This window comes from Brassica rapa, chromosome A09 (assembly GCF_000309985.2).
Source record: "Brassica rapa cultivar Chiifu-401-42 chromosome A09, CAAS_Brap_v3.01, whole genome shotgun sequence".
Taxonomy (NCBI): Eukaryota; Viridiplantae; Streptophyta; class Magnoliopsida; order Brassicales; family Brassicaceae; genus Brassica; species Brassica rapa.
Genome location: NC_024803.2, coordinates 38,474,450 through 38,497,964, shown reverse-complemented (window position 1 = coordinate 38,497,964; position 23,515 = coordinate 38,474,450). Strand labels below are relative to the sequence as shown.

At 35.3% G+C, this 23,515-nt stretch overlaps 5 protein-coding genes across 7 annotated transcripts; 3 read left to right on the top strand and 2 right to left on the bottom strand.

The window, feature by feature from the left end:
* The first annotated feature begins 949 nt into the window (after positions 1-949).
* Positions 950-4,832, top strand: LOC103842167 (far upstream element-binding protein 1). Its single transcript, XM_009118789.3, has 6 exons — positions 950-1,365; positions 1,440-1,711; positions 1,776-1,868; positions 1,944-2,015; positions 2,109-2,228; positions 3,650-4,832. The coding sequence occupies exons 1-6, from the start codon at positions 1,032-1,034 to the stop codon at positions 4,601-4,603; spliced, it is 1,845 nt and encodes a 614-aa protein (XP_009117037.1). The 5' UTR covers positions 950-1,031; the 3' UTR covers positions 4,604-4,832.
* Positions 4,833-6,871: 2,039 nt separating this feature from the next.
* Positions 6,872-9,704, top strand: LOC103842166 (vacuolar-processing enzyme alpha-isozyme). Its single transcript, XM_009118787.3, has 9 exons — positions 6,872-7,182; positions 7,662-7,826; positions 7,917-8,073; positions 8,160-8,245; positions 8,329-8,528; positions 8,614-8,662; positions 8,748-8,963; positions 9,051-9,257; positions 9,354-9,704. The coding sequence occupies exons 1-9, from the start codon at positions 6,976-6,978 to the stop codon at positions 9,534-9,536; spliced, it is 1,470 nt and encodes a 489-aa protein (XP_009117035.2). The 5' UTR covers positions 6,872-6,975; the 3' UTR covers positions 9,537-9,704.
* Positions 9,652-12,784, bottom strand: LOC103249168 (protein EARLY FLOWERING 3). 3 transcript variants are annotated; one of them, XM_018654040.2, is made up of 5 exons: positions 12,306-12,784; positions 11,727-12,217; positions 11,449-11,562; positions 10,967-11,018; positions 9,652-10,883 (listed from the first exon to the last, which is right to left on the bottom strand). In XM_018654040.2, exons 1-5 carry the CDS (start codon positions 12,528-12,530, stop codon positions 9,873-9,875), a joined length of 1,893 nt encoding a protein of 630 aa, XP_018509556.1. In that variant the 5' UTR covers positions 12,531-12,784; the 3' UTR covers positions 9,652-9,872. The 3 variants fall into 3 exon arrangements, with proteins under 3 accessions (XP_018509556.1, XP_018509557.1, NP_001288828.1); NM_001301899.1 differs by having other exon boundaries at positions 9,873-10,883; positions 11,455-11,562; positions 12,306-12,530; XM_018654041.2 differs by lacking the exon at positions 11,449-11,562.
* Positions 12,785-12,931: 147 nt separating this feature from the next.
* LOC103842165 (F-box/kelch-repeat protein At2g22050-like) lies at positions 12,932-17,268 on the top strand. Its single transcript, XM_033278533.1, has one exon. The coding sequence runs from the start codon at positions 16,108-16,110 to the stop codon at positions 17,266-17,268; it is 1,161 nt and encodes a 386-aa protein (XP_033134424.1). The 5' UTR covers positions 12,932-16,107.
* Positions 17,269-19,975: 2,707 nt separating this feature from the next.
* LOC103842164 (abscisic acid receptor PYL2) lies at positions 19,976-21,939 on the bottom strand. The gene has a single exon (XM_009118784.3). It carries the CDS (start codon positions 20,980-20,982, stop codon positions 20,236-20,238), a length of 747 nt encoding a protein of 248 aa, XP_009117032.1. The 5' UTR covers positions 20,983-21,939; the 3' UTR covers positions 19,976-20,235.
* Positions 21,940-23,515: the final 1,576 nt, after the last annotated feature.

Genomic DNA, 23,515 nt, shown 5'->3' with positions numbered 1-23,515 from the left:
CAAATGGAGAATTTTATTCAATATATAATTTATACAGTTTGCATACAATATATTTTAAAAATTTATTTAATTATTTGTTTAGGATAATTTAAATTTCCATATTGTTTTTTAAGAAAATACTTTAACTTCTATCATTGAGATTTTATAAGTAAATACATTGTTCTGTTTAAATGATATAACTCTAATATTTTAGAAATATATAATATTTTGGATGTTAAGGTATTAAGTTTTCAGATTTTTGATTAAATTAATATTTCAAAACTATTATGGTACTTTGATTTTTACAATTTATTTTTTCGTGTTGCAATTCAAAAATTATACTTTAGCATTTATGATTTTATCTTTTGTAAATTTGAAATAGAGTTTTGAATATTTAATTTTAAAAATTTTTTATAAAGAGAAATTTGTAAAATTATACAACTGTTTTAGAGTTTGGAAGATTATATGACTTTAAACTTTGTTTGTTTATTCTAAGAAAATAATTGAATTCTTGGTTAGATTTTTTATATTTTTCTCAACATATTTTGTTATATTTAAAATAAACATTGAATTTATAACTAAAATTGATTTGTCATTAATATCTTTTGATAATATATTGTTGTGAGTCTTAAAATAAACAAAAATAACATATAGTTGTAGATATAAAAGTTTAACAAATGTTAATAAATTTATCTTTTATAAAAATGTTAGATAGTTTATAAATTTTGGTCCGTTTTAAGAGTGTGAATGATAGTTTATTTAAATGAATTTTTTTAAACATAAAATAAGTTTATTAACCAATTTAATATAATTTATCATATTTAATTAGATATACTTTTAATATATAATATAATTATAATATTTATAAAACACTAGCATAGAATTTTAAAACTTTTTACAATAAAATTTTAATTAAGATTAATTTCTAATAATATTATATCTCTGGTGTACTTGTCCGCATATACATACAATCGCGTGTGTATATTATCAATACCCTTCACTCCTTATCTCCGCCTCCTACGGTTTCTCTCGAAAAAATCTGACAAACAAACATGGCCGACGACGAATCTCACTACTCCTCCTCCGACTCTTTCTCCACCAAACGCAAGTACGACGACGAAACCCCCCGGAGACCCACCGGCTTCTCCTCCGGCCCGATCCCATCCCCTTCGCCAGACCCCTCCGCCGCTCCTCCCCCGTCTTCCTACAACAGCGTCCCCCCTCCTATCGACGAAATCCAGATCGCCAAGCAAAAAGCGCAAGAGATCGCCGCTCGCCTCCTCAGCAGCGCCGAGGCGAAACGTCCCCGCGTCGACAACAACAACAACGGCTCTTCTTATGATTACGGCGACAAAGGCTTTAGCTCCTCTTACCCTGCCTCTGGTGGTGAGTAGTAAAAGCTTTTCCTTGTTGCTTTTGATTTTGATTTGTGAGTTTTGATCTTTTGATTTCGATTCTAGAGGGTAAGGCCGCTCCAACTTCGATACCTGTGTCGTACGGTAGCTTTACGGGATCCACGAAGAAGATTGATATTCCGAATATGAGAGTTGGTGTTATCATTGGCAAAGGTGGAGAGACGATTAAGTCTCTTCAGCTTCAGTCTGGAGCCAAGATTCAGGTTACTAGAGATATGGATGCGGACCCTAATGCTGCTACGAGGACTGTTGATCTTACTGGCACGCCGGATCAGATCTCTAGGGCGGAGGAGTTGATCAATCAAGTCCTTCAAGAAGTACTACTCTTTTTTAATTATCATTTTGTTTCTGATTTACTTAATGCCTAATATATAATGATAGGCTGAGTCAGGTGGTACTGTTGGTTCTGGTGGTGGAGGGTCTCGGAGGATGGGTGGAGCTGATCAGTTTGTTATGAAAATCCCCAATAATAAGGTACTTAGTAGTGTGCGCTGGAGAGATTTGGCAGATTTTGTGTAACTTTTGTATGTAATCCACGAACTGCTTTAGGTTGGTCTTGTGATTGGTAAAGGAGGTGAAACTATCAAGTCTATGCAAGCTCAGACTGGTGCTCGAATTCAGGTTTGCGAAGCTAACAACATTATATGCAGGCATCTGTTTTTTTTTTCTTTTGATGTTTATTTAAAACCTCTGCTTTAAATTTTTTTTATGCAGGTTATTCCTTTGCATTTGCCCCCTGGAGATCCAACGCCTGAAAGAACTTTGCAGATTGATGGGACCACCGATCAGATTGAGCATGCTAAACAATTAGTTAATGAAATCATCAGTGGCGAGGTATGTTTGGTTGTTTGTGTTTTCTATGGATTTTGGCAGGGTGTCCTATTTTTCTACATGAAAATTGATATTGTGTTGTGATTACATCATTTATTATTTGTTAACATCTTTAGGATATTATCTAGCCTATCCCTTTATATGTAGATGTTAAGACACTGTTATGCAGAAAAAATCAGTTTCATTTCATTCTGACATGGGAGGACTAATCAAGGTGATATAGCTAGGTTTATACTAGTTTCTCTTAGCCAATGCATCAGCTGCTAAAGTTACTCATTGTGCTCATGACGAGCTATACTCTTCTTAGTTATCCATTCGTTTGATGGTATTCAATTGGCTCCACGATTTGCATATATTGAGTGTATTGTTTTTCTCTTCCACTTATATCCAGGGGAAGGTTCTTTATTCTCTGATTTTTGATATTCCTTGGAGCCCTCTTGTTATTAAAGTTGTAACCGATAATATGTTATTTCTTTCTCCTTTGTTCATTGTTTGCCAGTACTTTCCTTCACCGAGTTTTATTGGCTTTTCCTAGTATTTACAATGCTATCTGTTCTTTTTAAGCTCTATTGTTAACCAAGATATTAGCACATAACACTTTCAGATGATATTTTCGTAGTAGAAAATTCTGTTATCTATGTTATATGCAGACTTTGCTGTTTCATCGCTTTGTGTCACACTGAAGCTGGCATGTGGATATTTTTTTTGTCCAGCCTGCGGTGATAGTATTTCTAAACAGTTTTATATCTGATGACTTTTGGATTGTGCGCCAACATTCATTTTTTGTCTAAATCACATTGGTTCAGCTTTTGCGACTGACCTATTAACTCATCTCGTCAAATATTTTACTAGCCTAGTAACTGTTTATATTCTGCTTGCCTCAATTCTTCCTGGATTTGTTTTATCTGAACCATTCAGCCAAAATATACTACAGAGAGATCATATCCCAGCTTGACTCTGCTATGTTCCTATGAATGTTGGTATTTTTTGAGGCATTCTTTATTCGGTATTAGGTTGCTTTGCTACGCGAACTTTGCCTTCAAGAATATAGGTTTCATATATATATGTATGTTGCTTGTATCTGCAAAAGTTTCTATAGTATTCGTCGTTTTTCTTGCACCTATTTTACCTGGGATAGGGAAAGGAATGGGCTTCCGCAGGAGTAACCCAATAATTTCACCAGTCAGTACGGTATGTAGGCATCATCATACCCTTCTAGAATATGATATGATCTTGGTTAGTCCTGTATGAACAGATATTGGTAAATGACATCATCGTATATACCTCTCTTGATCTAATCTTCTTATCCGTTTTATGTCTCTGCCTCTGTGTTAATGTGTGTTTTATGCTGTGTCGTACTTTTATTTATGTTCTTTCCTAAGTTATCTATGTTTATATTATTGTATTTTTTTTTGTTAACGCAGAACCGTATGAGAAACTCATCAATGGGTGGAGGCTATCCACAACAAGGATACCAATCCCGCCCGCCATCAAGCTGGGCACCATCTGGTGCTCCGCCACCACAACAACCTGGCTACGGTTACATGCAACCGGGCACATATCCTGGTCCACCTCAGTACGGTCAATCACCTTACGCAAGTTACCCTCAACAAACTTCCGCTGGCTACTCCTCTACCTGGGATCAATCCTCTGTGCCACCATCCCAGCAGGGCGAGTATGATTATTACGGTCAGCAACAGCCCCAGGCCCCAAACAGTGGTGGAAGCTCAGCCCCACCGACAGACACCACAGGGTACAGTTACTACCAGCATGGGTCTGGTTATGGCCAAGCTGGTCAGGGATACCAGCAAGGTGGGTACGGAGCTTACAACGCCTCGGGATATGGCCAAGCTGGGTATGACCAGCAACAGGGTGGTTATGGCAGCACCACTAATCCGGGTCAAGAGGAAGATACAGCCCAAGGCGCTCCACAATCGTCGGCTCAGTCTGGACAAGCTGGTGAACAGCCTACTCAAGGTAGTACTGGTCAAGCAGGGTATGGAGCTACTCCAACTACTCAGGCTGGTGGTTACAGCAGCCAGCCTCCAACGGCTTACAGTTCTGGATATGGAGCACCACCACCTGCTGGAAAACCACCGGCTTATACTCAGAACCAGCAGTCTCCTGGCGCTCCTGGGAGCTATGGTGGTCAGTCTGGGTATGCGCAACCAGCTGGGTCGGGTTATGGACAGCCTCCAGCATATGGGTATGGTCAAGCACCTCAGGGATATGGGTCATATGGAGGATACACACAAGCTCCTGCTGGTGGTGGTTACTCTTCTGATGGGTCTGCTGGAGCTGCTCCTGGTAGTGGAACACCGGCTTCCCAGAGTGCCCCACCAGCTGGACCGCCTAAGGCATCCCCAAAGAGTTCATAACTTTTATGGAAAAGTTTCAGCTGTTACTAAAATACTGGCTTCCTTGCTCTTTATTTGTTTTCTTCATGATATCTTTTAATGTTTGTGTTTCACGTTGTAGTTGTTTAGCATTTTCATTTATATTGAGACATGCTTACTAAGAGTTTGGTCCGCTTTGCTTCCTTCCTGTAGTCCGTGACTCCTTATCCCTTGATATTAATAAATGAACTCTAAATTGGGTTTAATGCGATTGTCTTGAACAATATCGTATGGACCATAAGTTATTTGGTCAACTCACTGAATATATGCAAGCCCGCGTTGGCATCGTTGTTTGGGTGTTTAATTGAAGAAGATTTAGCTTGTAACGATGAACCCTGTATTAAATCAACGATGAACCTTGGTCTCCGATCAATATTCAATAAGTTGAGGTTGAAACGAAAGGTGTCTCTGGCAGTGAGTTCAAACAAGTCTTAGATGATGGAGTTGCTGTGATGATCCAGTTGCAGATTCACCGGTGGTATCAATATCATCGGACGGTGAAATCAATGGCAGCGGAGCCCTAGAGGTGGAGTCAAGCCTCATGTCCTCCATGTGAGCCGTGATATCGCCACATAACAACATCAATCCCTCAAGCTTACACGTATTTGAGCTTGAATTGTATATTTTATGTACTTGTAATGGGGGTTGTAAGCTTTTTGTACTCAATGCTAAATGAAATGAAACGCAAGTTGACAAAAAAAAAAACAAATACATTATATTTTGCTAATTTTAAAATCATTATTAAAAAACAAATTAAACTATTAAAATAAATCTGCATGTAGCATAAAATAAAATACATAATGATATGATTTTGTATAGGGCAATTGTCAATAATATCACCTTTTGAAATTTATGTCTCAAAAATAGCACTAGAAAAAGAAAGTCACAAAAATGACATTCATTAAAGGGTAAAATATCCCCAATACTCTTGGTTTAAAATTAAATAAACAAATAAAAATAAATTTAAAAAAATAAAAAAAAATAAAAAAAATGAAATTTTTTTTTATAGTTTCAGATTATATGTTTTCAGATTCGAAATTTTTATAATTTTTTTTTGAAATATTTTTTTTCGAATATTTTTTTTATTTTTTTTTCAAATTTTCTTTTTATAATTTAAAAATACTTTTTTGAAACTGTTTTTTAAATTTTTATTTTTTATTTTAGTATTTATTTTTTATAAAATTTTAAACCTTAATTCTAAAACCTCACCCCTTAACTCTAAACCTAAGGTTTAGATTAATTAACCCAAATGTATAAATATATATTTACCTCTTTAATGAAACTTATTTTTGTGACTTTGAGCCTTGAATACTACTTTGGAAACAAAAACTTGGTTTGGTGCTATTCTAGTCTTTTTCTCTTTTGTATATGTGCTTGGTACAAAAAACCATTTAGTAAACATTATTTACCAACATTCCAATGAAACTTAAATTCCCATGGTTTCTGATAACTCCTTTTAAAGTAAATTCCATCTTTTTTGGCAGCATATGAACGTAGTGCGCCACATCGACAAAAAGCGGCTTCTCGGTATGCTCGAAAATCATAGTAATACCTATCAATTTTTATCATTGGTTTTGTTTTTAATAGGTTATCGTAACAGCCACGTAATCTTTAACGAATATCAGGTGCTTCTATGGCCGTCGTTACTGCTTTAACCTCTGTTACACTGTGGTTTGAATGTGTCAGCTTAGCATAGGCCATTTATTGAGCTTGGCATGGACCTTGAATCTTTGTGGACCCATTGTCTTCTAGTAGTTTGAAGGACTTTAACCGGATTCTCGGTTGGATATGGAACTAAGTGAAATCTGTCTCCAATAGGTTAGACTTAAGAACGATCGAAAGGGATTATTCCAATAGAATATTTTGATAAAAAGGATGATGAACAAAAGAAAAATGTCGCCTCGAGACTCGAGTTGTCGTTGAAACATCTTTTTTTTTTTTTGAACAAGGTTGAAAGAAACATCTATAAAGTGATTTTCATCCGGTTAGTGTTTAGATATTTGACTTGATGAAGATTTTGTTGACACCGTAATATCACTTTAAACATTCTGATATATATATATATATATATATATTTTTTTTTTTTTTTAAGTAGTTTGTTAATTTTGTGTTTCTCGTGACATTTACTTTAACGTATGTAATTTCTCTAACGTAAAATATTTTAAAACAGGACATCTGTAAATCAAAAAAAAGTTTTACTTAACTTGCGTGTTTCAGTAACCAAAGCAATGGGCAAACGTTATTTTGCAATCAACAACAAAGATTCATTATAAATAGCATTGGCCCCCCGGCCTCATCCCAAAGATTCTAAACCACGTCACCACCACCTTGGCCGTAGAATAATTAAAAAAAACATGACTGCCGTCTTCACCGTCGTCGTTTCCTTTCTAGCCCTATTCCTCTCGCTAGTCGTCGTTTCCGGTGACGTCATCAGACTACCTTCGCAAGCTTCTAAGTTCTTCCGCCCAACAGAAGACGACGTCGGCGATGATTCTTCCGCCGGTACTAAGTGGGCCGTTCTCGTCGCCGGGTCTAGAGGATACTGGAACTACAGGCATCAGGTATTAATCTCGATTCTCTCTTGAAGTTTTCCATCTTTAAGTTAGCTTTATGTGTACGTACGTGACGTACGTCTTCTTCTAACGTCAGTCATTTCTTGATAAGAGAATGCATGATGAGCCCACGGTTTTCTTGAAAATCTTTTTTTTCTTGATTATTATAACAATTCGAATACTATAATATATTTTACAAGTTCCCTTCCAATTATTTTTAAGTTGGATTTATTCAGTTTAAGCTATAGTTAAACTTGCATGTGGTGTTAATGTGTCTTAAGACCAAAGTCCTGAACTCGCTATAGCCCCTGCAGGTACGATTCCACCGTGTGCAGATTCTGTATGTGGGTCGGCTAAACCCGTATAGTTCTTGCATGTGGTGTTCATATATAGTTTTTTGTTCAATGTTGTGTGCTTGTTTTGATACTATTAAGCTTTTGTAAGTTTTAGTTTAGTACTAATTAATGAGTTGTTACAAAATGTTACAGGCGGATGTTTGTCATGCTTATCAGCTGCTGAGGAAAGGTGGAGTGAAAGAAGAGAATATAGTGGTGTTCATGTATGATGACATCGCAAAGAACAAAGAGAACCCAAGACCTGGAATCATTATCAACAGTCCTAATGGAAATGATGTTTATAATGGAATTCCCAAGGTTTTTTTTTCTTTCGATTTTTAGATGTGCAAGTTATTATTGTGGATTTCATTGAGTTAATTGTTTTTTTGGATCTTATGCTTGTGGCAGGATTATACTGGAGATGATGTTAACGTTGATAATTTGTTTGCTGTAATTCTTGGAAATAAAACAGCTCTTAAAGGAGGAAGTGGTAAGGTTGTAGACAGTGGTCCAGACGATCATATCTTCATATACTATAGTGATCATGGTGGCCCCGGAGTACTTGGTGAGTTCTACCTTGTTTTTTTTGTTAATTAAAACCAACCAAGTTAATGCAATGATTCAACTCTCCATGGTTTATTTTGTTTATAGGGATGCCAACTTCTCCGGCTCTATATGCAAACGATCTAAACGATGTACTGAAGAAAAAACATGCTTCTGGAACATATAAGAGCTTGGTACACACAAATCTTCTGAAAATGCTATTATATTTATTTATTTGGCTTCACCTCTTTTGTTTTTTTTTTGTTTTGGTTTGCAGGTGTTTTATCTAGAGGCATGTGAATCTGGAAGCATATTCGAAGGTCTTTTACCAGAAGGTTTAAACATTTACGCGACAACAGCAGCGAATGCAGAAGAAAGTAGTTGGGGTACTTATTGTCCTGGAGAGGATACTAGTGTACCGTCCGAGTTTGAGACCTGTTTAGGTGACTTATACAGTGTTGCTTGGTTGGAAGATAGGTAAATGCTTCAAACCTAAATTATTATGATGATGATCTTTGTATAAGGATTTTTAATTATTCCTCTGTTATTCTTTTTGTTTTAGTGATAAACACAATTTACAGACAGAGAGTTTGCACCAGCAATATGAACTGGTAAGTAAGCTTTCATGTTTTGTATTCATTGAGATGGTGTGAGTGAACCATGCATCAAAAATGGTTTCCATTTTTTTATTGTCAGGTGAAGAAGAGAACTGCAGCTACTGGTTCGACATATGGTTCTCATGTCATGGAGTTTGGAGATATAGGACTACTAGGCAAGGAGAAACTCGTCCTTTACTTGGGCACAAACCCAGACAATGAAAACGCCACCTTTGCCGATGAAATTTCACTCCGGCCACTTTCAGGAGGAGTTACAAACCAGCGTGATGCGGATCTTGTACATTTCTGGGAGAAGGTTCAATCATTACTCTCTTTTCTCTTCTTATGATAATAATATCTGAATATTTTCCTATTTTTTAAAGTTGATTGTTCAAAAATGTAGTATAAAAAGGCACCAGAAGGTAGTGCAAGAAAAGCCGAAGCTCAGAAGCAAGTCCTTGAAGCAATGTCTCACAGACTCCATGTCGACAATAGCGTTCTGTTAATTGGGAAACTCTTGTTTGGCATTTCAGAAGGTCCTGCGGTGCTAAACAAAGTACGGTCTTCTGGAAAACCACTTGTCGATGACTGGGACTGCCTTAAAACATTGGTAATCCTTCTGAATAATCTTTACTCTCAGTCATCATCACTACATACTGTTTTTTTTTTTTTGATGTTCAAGCTTTCATGCGGGTTTGTTGATTAGGTGAGAGCTTTTGAGAAGCACTGTGGATCATTGTCTCAGTACGGATTGAAGCACATGAGGTCCATTGCAAACATATGCAACGCTGGGATTCAGATGGAACAGATGGAGGAGGCAGCAATCCAGGCTTGTCCCACTATCCCGACCGGTCCTTGGAGCTCCCTTCACCAAGGATTCAGTGCTTGATCATCCTCTCCCTCCTCCCCCCAAGTATTTGTTGTTGTATGTATGATGCTAATAACATCTCTATGCATATATGTTAATTACAAGTCCTTTCCAGTCTCAGATAAAAAGAAACAGAGATTGCAAGTTTCCTTTTATTCATAGAATCTATTACAAGAGGGTGAACAAAAACGTATGTGTTCCAAAATGTTTACAAGGCTTTTAATATTAGGATATGAATTGAGTGATGACATCCAAGCTTCCATACGTTTATATATTATTATACAAATTTTGGAGAATAACATGTATCACACTGCTCCAATGCATAACAACACAATGAAGAAGAAAAGAGAGAGAGGCTCAAGGGTAGTACTGTTTACGCTCTTCTTGTATTGACCGGAAAATTCTTGCAGCGTTCTCACTCGCCAGATTGGCATTGTGCGGAACCACCTTGATCACTCTCGTCACTCCTGCTCCATCTCTCGTTGTCTGAGTAACAGTTGTTGTCGTGGTTGTGGTTGTCGTCATCATTTCCTCAGTAGGTGGTGCAGCATTGTTGATCTTGTCATTATCATCATCATCATCATCATCAACCGCTGAGAATGGTTGAAAGGACTTCTTCTTACCAGAGATTCCCTCTTGCCTGCTCTTTTTAGCCCGAGGATAAGATTTCGTTGGCTGTTGTTGTTGTTGTGAAGTCGCTTCATTCACTGAGCTCTGTTGTTGGATGTTGTTGTTCATTTGTTCATTGGGTTGTTGTTGTTGTTGTTGTCCGGAATAGTAAGGGTTCATCATGATACCACCATATGGAGGAAAGTAGCCATTACCATGAGATGGGAATCCCATGCCCGGGTGAAACGGAGGAGGCTGACCACCACCACCACCCATGAACATTGGTGCAGGCATGAAATGACCATAATACCCTCCACAGACCAGCCCTGTGTGCCCCGGACCTGGACCTGGGTGCGGCTTGTATATCAGCCCTTCGGAAGGAGACATTACAGGGATCAACCATTGCTGGTTACCTCCCGAAGGAGGAGGAGGCTGAGGGGGATAGTAACATCCATTTGCATTGGGTTGGTTGGTCGCAAAAGGCATCATGTAGTTGGAAGGTTGTTGATGATGATGACCTTGACCTTGGTTTGGCAGCCTCCCAACTACGTTCTCAGCTGAGCATTCCATTTTATGTTGGTCAGTCTTCTCCGAGTAGTCGCTGCTTCTGTGTTTGATAACCTGTGGTAGAGGAGGCTTTACTAAAAACCCTGATGGAAGGTGGAGCTTCTTCACTGGATAGCTTTTAGCAGCAACTTTTCCAACATAACTCATGTCATCGACCAAAACATCCGGTGATGCAGCAATTAGTCTTTGTACCTGAATTATTACGATTACAAATTACAGCTGAAATACGTTTGTAAACATCCATAATAATAAAAAAAAAAAAATCTAGATTTTACCTTAATCAGCCTGTGCAGCTCAAACAGTTGAACAGCAAATACTCTTTGTTGACTGTAAGGAGAAACACAGTCAAATCAACAAGATGATATATAGTTGAACAATCCAAAACGAAAAGAAGAAGTTATGAATCCACAGCTCTAATCAAGAATGCCAAATCAATGCGTCCAAAGATGCACATAAAATATCATAAAACTGTTAACTAAGAAAACATGAAAAAGAAAAGACAAGTTACTGATATCTAGAACTTTAAATCTCAGAGTATGGAGTCTAAACTCCATAGAACTTCCGTAGTTCGCAATCACCCCCTAAGGATCCTCCTAAGCAACTAGGATTCTGCATTTTCATGAGACTCATAACCTAGCTTTTATGTATGGTTAACTAAAATTTAGATCCCCCGAGGGTCCTCAGAAGCATGTTCCCCTACCTGGTTCAACCCCTTTGAGTGACAAGAAGGGGAAATGCCCAAGAATAAAAGCAATACCAATACCAAACCGAGACAGGGGACATGTTCCAACAAGCAGATGCTAAGAAGACACAGTATAAAATCCATAAACTGTCTCGGCAGGCACCTTGCACTATGTACGAATGTCCCTCCCTGCTAACATGATCCAATTTTGCGTTAAATATGTTACAGAAAGGCTCTTTAACTACCATACAATCGCGCATTAAGGGGAGGAATCAGGGGCCTCTCAAGTATTGATTTCTTGCAAGCAAGCAAGTAAGCAAATAGGTGGAATCAAATAAATGTAGTAAACTTACTTGGCAATAGCTTTCCTTGCTCTCCAGAAACGTTTTTGACCCAAAACTCCCACAACCTCATCAGGAGAGACATCTAAGCTGGAAACAGAATCCACCATCGAATTATCATCACTCGCCTCCTCTTCATTATTTATCTCTTGTTGCAGAGAGGTGTATCCTCCTCCTCCACTTGTACAGTACTCATCATTAAGATTACCATGACCTTCTTCTTCCGATGCCTCCATGTGAGACTCAACTCCATTATTAATGCGTCCATCATCTACTCGGTCACTAGTCGATGCAAGATCCATATCCTCAGTAGCTGAGTTAGCTGCCAAGCCAACACCTCGCTTTAAGCCACTCTTGCCTCTGCCAGGTCTTCTAGAGTTAATAAATACAGGAACAGCGAAATCATCTTCCTCTCTAGCTATTTTCCTCTGATGATCATGCTGTGCTGAAGTAGTCCGCACATTTTCCATCAAGGGCATTTGCGTGACAAAGTTATCAGTTCCCTGGCCAGTAGACGAAGAATCACATATGAATTTTTGCAATACCATTTAAAGAGAGTCCAAGAAAATAACATAAAAGCAAGTAATATACCTGGTTAGATGATGGTCCAGGAGGAAGCAAAGGGGAGGTGTTAGGGGGCAAAGACCCCCCAACACGATCACTACTAGTAAACCTCTGAGAAGGGATGCTGAGTTGCTCATAGAGAGCCATCTTGTTTCTTGGAGGAGCTCTTGGCCCTCCTTTCTCTGCATCCTTCACATGTAGCCTAGGGAACATCGGTTCCAATCTCTTCTCTTCTTCTTTCCCTCTCTTCATCACTAAACCCTAACAAATCTCAAGAAAACAGCCAACTAATCAACTATTAACCACCACCGGCTACGATCAGATCTCACCGAGAAAAGTTGAAACCAAACACCTACTCAAGACTAATCAGAACAAGGCTTAGCAACTAGGCACAAACACAGATACAAAAAGAAACAAAGACCGAAGCTCTTTCGTGGGGGAGCTAGTTTCTCAGGTGGGAAATGAAGGAGATGACTTGTTTGTGAGTTGTGAGAGGATAGAGGAGAAGAAAGGGTAAAAAGAGATAGAAGAGTGGGTCCCGATTAGATACAAGGGAGAAGATCGTTCGCGATAACATATTAATCACAATTTTAATAAAAATTTCATTTTCACCAAGGACAGTGCGTGACAACCAGGTTTTGTATTAATAAATTACTAGAGCTTGATCCGCGCATCCGCGCAGGTGTTAGTTTTTTTATAAATGAATATTTATTTCTATAAGTGATAATATATATTTTAAAATTTACCCATTCAAATTTTTTTTTAATATGACATTTCTAAACACAATAATTTTATAGTTTATATTGAGTAGTTTTATTTTATCACATAAACCCTTAACTATATCATCCATTTATTTAGAATATGACCTGTAAAGTCACACAAATGTATTTTTATTTTTTATGGATCAAAATTTTATGATTATATTGTTGTATAAACTGTTTTTATGGATCAAAATTTTATGATTATGTATAATAAAATTGTTGTATACTATTTATTATGTATATGTGGAATTAGTAAAATAATTACCATATAATGTATGTAATTACGAAATGTATATATAGAATTAAATATTTTCAAACACACATATGTATAATAAAAAAAGGAAAGGACAAAGAATATTAAAAGTTAAGTTTATTAACTATTGTTGCCATGATCTTTTAGTTAGAATATGATTTTGGAAATACATTAATTGAAGAGAAAAGACAAAAATCCTAAAGAATAGGTTAATTAATAATTTCAGTGGCATGCCATTGTAAATATAGTGGAAAACTAACGGATAATCTAATTTTGTACTGCTCTTTTAATAGATTAGATAGAGAACCTAGAAAGTTTAAGAAATCTTGAAACCTCATCAACCATTAACATTATTACATTACTTCTTTCTTTTTTTGTTGTTGCTTTTGTCCGTACGTTATCGTCGTCCGTTTAAAACTTTTTAATCTTATCCCTAAACTTTATCATCGTAAGCAAATCTAGGTTTATGTTCGAGATTTATGATGGGTATTGAAATATATATGGGTTGTGCTTTCAATAATCTTATCCATATTTTTTGTCAAAAAAACCCATCCATCATGATCATCACCAGTGACCGCCACCAGATCTTAAAACGTTTACTTGTTGCAGTGAACTTAAAAAAACAACATTTTTGTTATTTCAATAGACACGGAAATGGGCCATTATGCTTAATAGACTTTTAGTCTACAACTTTATCTCTCAAAACCCATAAACCCATATATATATATATATATATATCGGTTTTATACCAAAAACACATATATATTTATCTTTACAATATTTTGTAAATTTTACTTTATATAATTAGAAATCGACATACTATTTTTCTTTTACTATTTAAAACTATTAGTGAACATGTCAAGTTGATAATAATAATAGTTTTTATAGAATAAAAAGAAGTAATCCATAAAAAAATAAATAACTAAATGTTAGTAGACATATCTGTCAATGACAAAAGTAAAAATTATGTTTTTTTTAATTTGATAAATATGAAAAATAACTTTTAACTTCAAACAAAATGTTATATTACTAAAATCAACATTTTAAATATGAAAATCATATCAATAAACAATTTATGTGTATATTAAATTAGATTATAAAATTTACATATAATTATACTACTATATTTTCATTAATTGGTTTATTCAGTTTGATTGGTTTATATATCAAATCATATACATATACCGCGGTTTCTTAAAAATAACATTCATTTAGTATATTTGGTTCTACCAAATCCAAACCACTTTCTCTATTTTGGTTTGGTTTTACCGTATTGAACACCCTCGTTTCCACTTCATCACTTTGCCTCGTTTCTTCCACCGAATCTATTACGTTTTGACTCCCAATGTTTCCGGCTTTTGGCTCTAAGTAAAGGTGATTCCTTCAACGCCATCTTTACCGGCTCCTTTTCTCGCAGCTCACCATTCCTTTACAGGATGTTGGCAAGGTTGGTCTCAGAATTCTTTCTAGCTCCTTTTTTTCCTTTCTTCTTGTCGCTTCTCTGTTCGTCGTTTCTCGGTTGAATCTCGATTTGAGAATTGGATTATCTTTTCCTTCTTTTGCATGTTTCATCTTCATTTTTCTCTTTATCATTAAAGATGTCTGTATTAATTTTGCAGGTAAATCTGATTTCTCTAGATTTATTGTAGGCAAAATACTCTCTCAAATACATAAGTGGTGGTCTGTTAGTCTCATCCGGCTTCGTTACGAGTTCTCTTTAAACCCTTCAATCATTGTCATGATTTCGTTAGTCGAAACTGCAGTGAAAATTATTAAAACTAAAGACTGAGCTTAAATTATAAAAAATACGACAAATAAATCAAATCAGTCTATAATATTATTTAATAAATGATTTTTCTAATTTGTTATGTTTTTCGTGATTTTATGATGAATCATTAGTTTTACTCTGTACTATTATTGAAAACTATATTAATATATATGACTTTTATTAGTTTTGGCTTACATATTGTTATTTTATGATATTTATGATATCTTATTATGTACCTTTATAGCATGTGAGTTTTACCTAGTTTTCTTTTTGGTTTAAGAGCCTCACCATGTTTTTAAATAATAGTATGGAAATATTCTTTCAATATTATTTTGGAAAATATATTTTAAACAGGATTAGGAAAATTGATAACATATATAACCGGATTCTTAGAAAGGTTAACAAATAAATAGGTTAAATTTACTCCTCATGAATACATAAGCGGGTTTGTTAGTCTCATCCGGTTCAGTAACGGGTTTTCTTTTGAAGCCTTCTCTCATTGTCAGGTGGATGATTTCGTCGTCTGGTGGTCGAAGTTTAAATTATAGATAAAAATAAAGACCGAGCTTAAATCATAGAAAATACGACAAATAAATAAAATTGGTCTATACTATTATTTAATAAATAATTTTTCTAATTTGTTATATTTTTCGTAATTTTACGATGAATCATTAGTTTTACTCTGTACTATTATTGAAAACTATATCAATATATATATATATATATATATATATATATATTGTGACTTTTATTAGTTTTGGCTTTCATATTGTTATTTTATTGTTATTTTATTGATATTTTATGATATTTTATTATGTACCTTATAGCATGGGAGCTTTACCTAGTTCTTTTTTTTTTTGTTTAAGAGCACCTTGTTTTTAAATAATAGTATAAAAGATATCTTTCGTTATTATTTTGGAAAATATATTTTAAACAGGAATAGGGAAATTTTGAGCAAAAAAAAGGATAGGAAAATTGGAGTCGGTAATAACATATATATACCCGGATATACTTAGGAAGGTTTAAGAGCCTCCCCCTGACCCGATAATGTCTCCTCCTCCTCTGATGAAAGTCAGAAAACTATCTTCATTCATGGCGGGCAAGAGACCAAGAGAAGATGATAATGATCCGTCGTTACCTTCACCATTTTCTTGGCTGCCCGACGAACTTGTTTTGCAGTGCTTACTCCACGTCCCAAAAACCTACGACCTAAACCTCTCTTACGTTTCCAAAACCCTAAGGTCTCTTGTTCGCTCTCCTGAGCTCCTCCGTTTGCGCTCTTCCCTCCCTAAAAACTCCATCTATGTCTACTTCCGCGGGAAAAAAACTCTTAAACCGAAACAATATTGGTTCACTCTCCGTCCGATTCAGAGCTCGAAACGGGAGATTGAGTATCAGTTGATTCCGGTTAGTAACTTCCCTTCTCATCCTTTTATGTACAACTCTTCAGCCGTAGCGGTTGGATCAGAGATATTCTTCGTTGGTGGATTATCCGAACCTTCTTCTGATCTTTGGATTCTTGATACTCGTTCGGGAGAGTTAGCTCAAGGACCAAGCATGAAGGTGGCTCGAACTTGTGACTCCGTTGTCGGAGTAATCAACGGGAAGATACACATGATCGGAGGGTGCCTAAACAAGAAGATTCAAGTCGAGGTTTACGATCCAAAAAAGCGAAGCTGGACAGTAGGCGAGGGTCCTGACGAGAGGTTTCGACTCAGACTAATGACGACGCAGTTAACTGCGTCGCTCGGTTGGAATGTTTATTCTGCTGAAACTGCGAAAATCAATGTGTACAATGCGAGACAAGGTGGAAGACTGGAGACTGTGAAGATGCCGAGTGATGTTGTCTGGTGCATGTGCGTGGTCGCTGATTTGCTTTATGTTTACTATTTTCGTGAAGGGTTGATGTGGCTTGATGCAAAGAGTAAGATATGGAAAAGAGTAGTTGGTGTTGGGTGTAATGATTTGAAGGCACTTGATGTTAAGTTTCATGACGCTGTAATGGCGGAATATAATGGAAAGCTGGCGATTTTGTGGCCCGAGGCCGAGGGTAATCATTTAGTTAAGCCGAAGATAAGGATTAGGTGTGCGTTGATCGCGTTGGATTGGGTTGGAGATGGAATGCGTGGGAGGATTGAGTGGTCTGGCACCGTAGCCGAAATGCCAGATAATTATTCTTTTCATAAAATTTTTGTTGTTTCTGGGTGAGGTCCATTTATTGTTTAGTCACCCTTCCCCGCTATTTGTAAAATATGGTTTATATATTGACATACGATACTGTAACATGAGCTCTGCCTGACTTTTTTTTTTTTTGAGAAACAATTACTGTTTAAGTTCTTTGCAATCTTTAGAGAAGTTGTTTTGCATGTCCTTGCTATATATATAATCGACTTTGGATATACAGATTCTTTTTTTCCCATCAGTTGTATAAAATATACAGTTTTTATGTGCATATAGACTCTTCATGGTATAGAACCTTGAGAATTTGACGCTGACCTTTTTGAGGAAAATGAGAGGAAGAAAGAATCTTGCAACACTCACAGCCGTTACATTTTTGGTAGGTTCTCAGGATTACCTGCAGAGTCTGTCTCCTAGGTAATCTTGTTACCAAAGGGATAGTGACCTCTTCTGTTGCGTAGTTGTTCAATCGTTATTTGATTGAGAACAGACTTTATGATTTGATTTCTATTCTGAGTCGTGGAAAGATGGAAACTCATTGATATCGCGAACTAGTGAAAGTTTTCTGCTTTTCCATTGCTTGAAGTATGCTGCATTCAAAAGTTTGTCACTTGTCAGGAGTCCTTCAACTGATTTCCTGCACATCTCTATTTTCTGCATTTCTAAATTTTGGTATTTTAACATTGATATTGATGACACTGGTGAGATTCAGTTAGTGAAACATGGGGAAAAGGCATTTGATCACTTCAACTTTGGTATTGTCTCAATTCTGTTGGAACTAAAATTTGTCTCAATTTCTGTTGGAACTAAAATTATTCTATAACTTTCGTATTTATAGAATATTTAATATTCAAACATGGCCCCTTTCTCAGATTTATTCTTTTTTTTTTGGTAAAAAACTGGGAGAAACTCTCAAACGTTATTCAATAACAAACTTCAGATTACAAGTGAGTTAGTCGTGGCCGAGGGGGTCCAACAACATCCTCCTACAATAAAACAACCACCTCAATCGGTGTCTCATCTAATCTATGAAAACCAAACGGAAGAGAAAATGTAAGGTTAGCTAAACCATCAGCTAAGCAGTTTGCTTCCCTATACTCTCAGATTTATTCTAATCCTGTGTTGTTTCGAATATTTTTTTTATCTACTCGAATATGGATTATTTATTTTAACTGCCTATTAAATACATTTACTTTCTATGGATAATATTTTCTATGGATAATATGTTATATCTTGAAAAGTCAAAATGATAAGATTTATAAGAACAAAGATGAAAATCCAGAAAAATTATGAATATAGCGGACATAGAGGAAGCTTGTGGCAGATGCGCAACTATATAACTCATAAATTTCTGAGATAACGTATGTTAACCAACCAAGCCAACAAATGGGAGATATATATGAGATGGTATTATGTGGATGGAGCTTGGAACGAACACGACAGTTTTACAAGCTGATAATGGTTTTGCAGTATTATCAATTGTGGACAGAAATATCAATTGTTGGGCTATTTGTGAAATGGCATGTGTTCATGTTGTTTTTGATGCATCTAAAGGGTTATTTAGCCAAAAAGCAAACAGATATTATATGAATTATGATAATATAAGCTTTGTGACCAACAAAAAATGATGATAACAGTTGGTTTTTCATGGATTTATTTATTTCAGGAAAACCAGGTTGGCGGGAAAAAACAATCACTTGCACGAGACTCTTGTCATAAGTCCCTTTTTGTCATAAGTTCTTGACAGAAAGAAAGGACAAACTACTAGTTAGTTGGGAGGACTATAATAACATAGCGAGAGAGAGCATTTTGAACTTTGAAGTAAATATTTACTTGAAGTTACATATAAAAAGGAAAAAATTACTCTATAAAGAAACTGCAGGAAATTGCATTGGGTGTATTGTCTCAATAGATTTTATAAAGAAACAAAAGGGAACAATTATATATGCAAGTGGGGTTGCTCTTAGATGTGAATAGTTTTTTTTTTTTCTCGCATGAACACCCTCTCCGGTTGGCTCACACCTCACAGGTCGGCAAAATATAAAAAATACGTTTGCGCACAGAATTATTAAATCAACTTCGCCAATAATTTACTCGAAGATGCATTAATGGATTTTCTATTTCTCATAATATTTATCGCAATAATAATATAGTAAACTTGACACTGTTTTTTTTTTTCTTTTGAAAAATAAGGTTGACATTGTTGCAAACTTGCAATTATAAAATGGGATCGATACAACCCAAAATCAATTAAATGGCGTGGTAGTTAGATGTAGTTTCGAGCCGACGCAACCTCTTTTTGTTGACTTTTACCATGCACCAATGTAGAGTGTATACAAATATATACACAATTTCGGCAACAGTTTCAATTGATTCTCAAGCGTTTGGAGAAAATAATAATGATAATAACTCTAAACCAATATATATCTTCTATCTGAAAAGGTAAAACCAACTTGCGGAGACACAACCATCGGAAGTGGTACATGACTGCATGCATAATGTGACACACTTCTCTTTTCCAGCTCTTTAAAGAAACAAAAAGAAAGAAAAGAACTTCTACGCTAATCTAGACGATTAATCAAAAGATATTTTTGTTGAGAAAATTACCATTCTATTAATTGAATTCAATGATGTTTTTTTTTTGGATATTTCAATATAATTTCTTACCAATACAACATTTATATCCAAATTCAAATAATCAGACGATGTTGAAGGTTTTCTTAACAACTTAGCAGTATTAATACTATCTTTGATATCACGAATTCATCATCAAAATAGGACAAACATAATTAATTAGAGAAAAAAGGAATACCAAATAACATAACTCTTGATTAGCCATTTATTGGAAACAAACGAGAAATGATATGCCTTAGGCAACATTGTTTTCCTTCACTTATGAACCAGACAGACATTTGCTTCCAGTAGTTTAAAATAGAAAGAAAAAAAACTCGCAAATTAAGTAAATAATTATGGGAAAGGAGAAATGAAATTTTGAAATCAATCGTGCGTAGGTGCAGCAGTGGCGATAACACCGAGTTTCTGAAGATTGAGTTTGACGACAGTGTCCACAAACATTCTGGTGTCCTCTACCGTGTTCCCCTCGGGAACATCAACCGTGTAGGATTCAAGAACCACCGTGTAGACTCTTCCGGAATCTTGATTCAAGAACTCGTTGACCGACGTCACCGATTTGTAGTTGTTAAGCCGGTGCTCTCCACCAACAACCCTAAAGCTCAGGACACGGTGGTCGTCGTCGAGAAACTCGAGCCGCTCTGTGCTGGTGGAGGCTGGGATGCCGGAGATTACAGTAACTTCCCGGACGCTCCCGACGCCGCCGTCGCCCGACACGCGTCGGCAGCTTTTGACGAAGTGTTTGTAGCGTTGTGGGTTGTCGAAGCTGCGGATGAGAGGCCAAACCACGGAGGCGGGAGCGTCGATTCTTTGGGCTACGAGAGAAGTGCAAGTGGTTGGGTCCGGTTCGAACTGGTGGTAAGTATTGATAACTGGTTCGAGGGTTTTGTGCTCCTCGTCGGTTAGGCCTTTCACGACTGGGGAGGAGCTCATGATGATGAATAGATCACACGTGTGACGTGTGTGGGGCTGGGAGCGAGTTAAGGTTCGATGAGACAGAGAGAGATGGCCTTCTTGCTGGAGATTGGGGGGGTTTGTGAAAGAGATGAGAATAGCATACAGTTCTTTCTCGGGAGCTATGTGGTGTTTTATATTTTCATGTCTGAAACCCATATCATTGTTTTTCTTTTGACGAATTTGTCCTTTGCATTTGTTTATTGTTGCTCATCAAATAAAAAGACCAATAAATACTAACTTCTTTTTAGATAAATGGCGATCTCTTCTGTATCCTGTCTAGAGTATTTCAAAATAAAGAACCTCTCAGTAAAATCGTTTTTTATCTAAACTGATTTTTTAACTGTGCAGCTTAATACCAATGGATGATGGTTCAGAGACTCATATATAATATTGCGCAGACACCTATGGAAATATATATCTCTGAATGTAAAATGTAATATGTATATTTAAAGATGTCATCAGTTTACTGATAAAATCAGAAAACACACATAATGGTTAACTTGAAGGCCATTTACAGACAAAGAACATAATGGTTAACTTTGGTAAATTGTTTTTTTTTTTCAGTGAACGACTACTGCATGTCAGACGGCACCCAGTCACCTCCTCATAATCATAATATACGTATTTTATTTTCTTAATTGACACTAACATACTGATTGATTAAGCTACTACCATATTTATCGTACATATAATGTTACTTTGAATTAAAATTTGTTGGCTACTGAAAATCCATTAATGGGTGGACAAAATTAATTCCGCTCATGCACTCTTTTGGGGTTCGAGAAAAAATAGGTGGTGGTCAGAGCTGGGTTATTTTGTCTTGTAGCAAACAAAATGCTCTGTATTATTCCTTGATTTGGTGAGAAGGTTACACTGCACTACACATGTATTTAATAATTAGGTATTACCACAATAGATGTGTTCGATTTTTTAACCATCTTTAGAAAGCCATATAATTTAATTATGCATCAAAGATTATCTTCATGTACGCTTATGGAAAATGGGGTTTTGTTTTTTTAGTTAAACTGATTAGTTTGCAAACAATCTATCTTATGGCCAAAACAGAAAACGATTTTTTTCAAACGGGTTCATTTGCTTATTATTCTAAATTTAATAAGGGAAAACTTTTTTTTAGAGCAAAAAAATGGTAACTATGTCTCTTTAGACTAATCTATATTTTGTGTCATATTTTCCTATAACACCCTTTAATATTTTTGAAAATAATTTTAATAAATAGTTTTACAAACAAAAAAATTTTGGAAAATTGCAACTTTTGATAAAATACCTATATGAACTTAGTGATATTTTTTCTAATTATAAAAAAGTTAAAATTATAAATTTCATATTATGTTCTAAATAAAGTAGAAATGACATTCTACGAAGTAGAAAACGAAATCCACTTTTTTCATTGAATCTACAATGTTTAGAATACGTGATCTACGTAAATAGGAGTATTCTAAAAATATTTAGAATACACATTCCGCGCTTAACCTATCGTTCTAAAATCTTTAGAAATCAAAATCTACACATTAATATAAATCTAAAACACGTAGAAACCGACTTCTACAGATTTACTATAAATCTAAAACATGTAGAAATCAAACTCTAAACATTACTATAATTCTAAAAAACTGTAGAAACCAATTTCTACATATTAGTTGTATTCTACGGATAAGAAATCAGTTCCTAAAAATATGGAAACAAAATATTTGAGAATATTCACTTTTATATTTTGAAAAAAAAATCGATTTTTTTTAAAAAAAATAAAAAAACGAAAAAGGAACAAAAAAATAAAAAAAAATGAAAAAGAAATAAAAAATTACAATTTTAAGGGCATTACTGCCATTTTGAAAAAAATTAGTCTAATGGGACATAAAGTAGTATAGATTAGTATAAAGTGACATAATTACCATTTTTTTGCTCTAAAAAAACAATTTTTCCATTTAATTATTACTATTATTTTGCTAAAATTCTAAATTTAATTATTGTTTCCTTGGAATCAGTAAAGTCATTAATGACTAGGTCTTGCCATTTTAGGCTAACCTTTCCATTAATGAATAGCGTAAAGATAAAATACTAGAAAACATGACCAATAATTGATCAACTAGACCTTGTCCCGCCCGACCGGGCGGGTGTTTTTTTTGTTTACGTAATGTAACTAAATATTTTTTACACCATTATATAATCTATAATAATTATAAGAAAATGGTGACAAAATACATCACATAATACATATATTGCTGTTACATAATTCCACTAATAGTAAATGTAAAATGATTTATATAACTGTAAATGTAAATATCACTCGAATATTTGTTTTTATTTAACTGATATCAATTTTGTTTACCTGATATCGAGTTTGCTAATGGTAAAGGAAATGCTAGTAGCCTTTCATTGGTCAGGTTTGATACGCGTTAGAAAGAATTATTTACAGCATTTGGGTTCCCAGTAAAAAAGAGAAACCACTTTTCATTTTTAAGAATATACTTTTTGTTTTCTGTAAATAATATAATATTTATTTATTTTTTTCACGTATTATGTATTTTTTATTATGACATTACGCATAATAATTAAAGTATATATTTTTCGTTTATGTTTGTGTTTTTCATAAACTAACATATATATGCGAAAACAATATTTTAGATGTTTTGATAGGTTTTTGGTCATAAATGAGAACTATATTTAAATT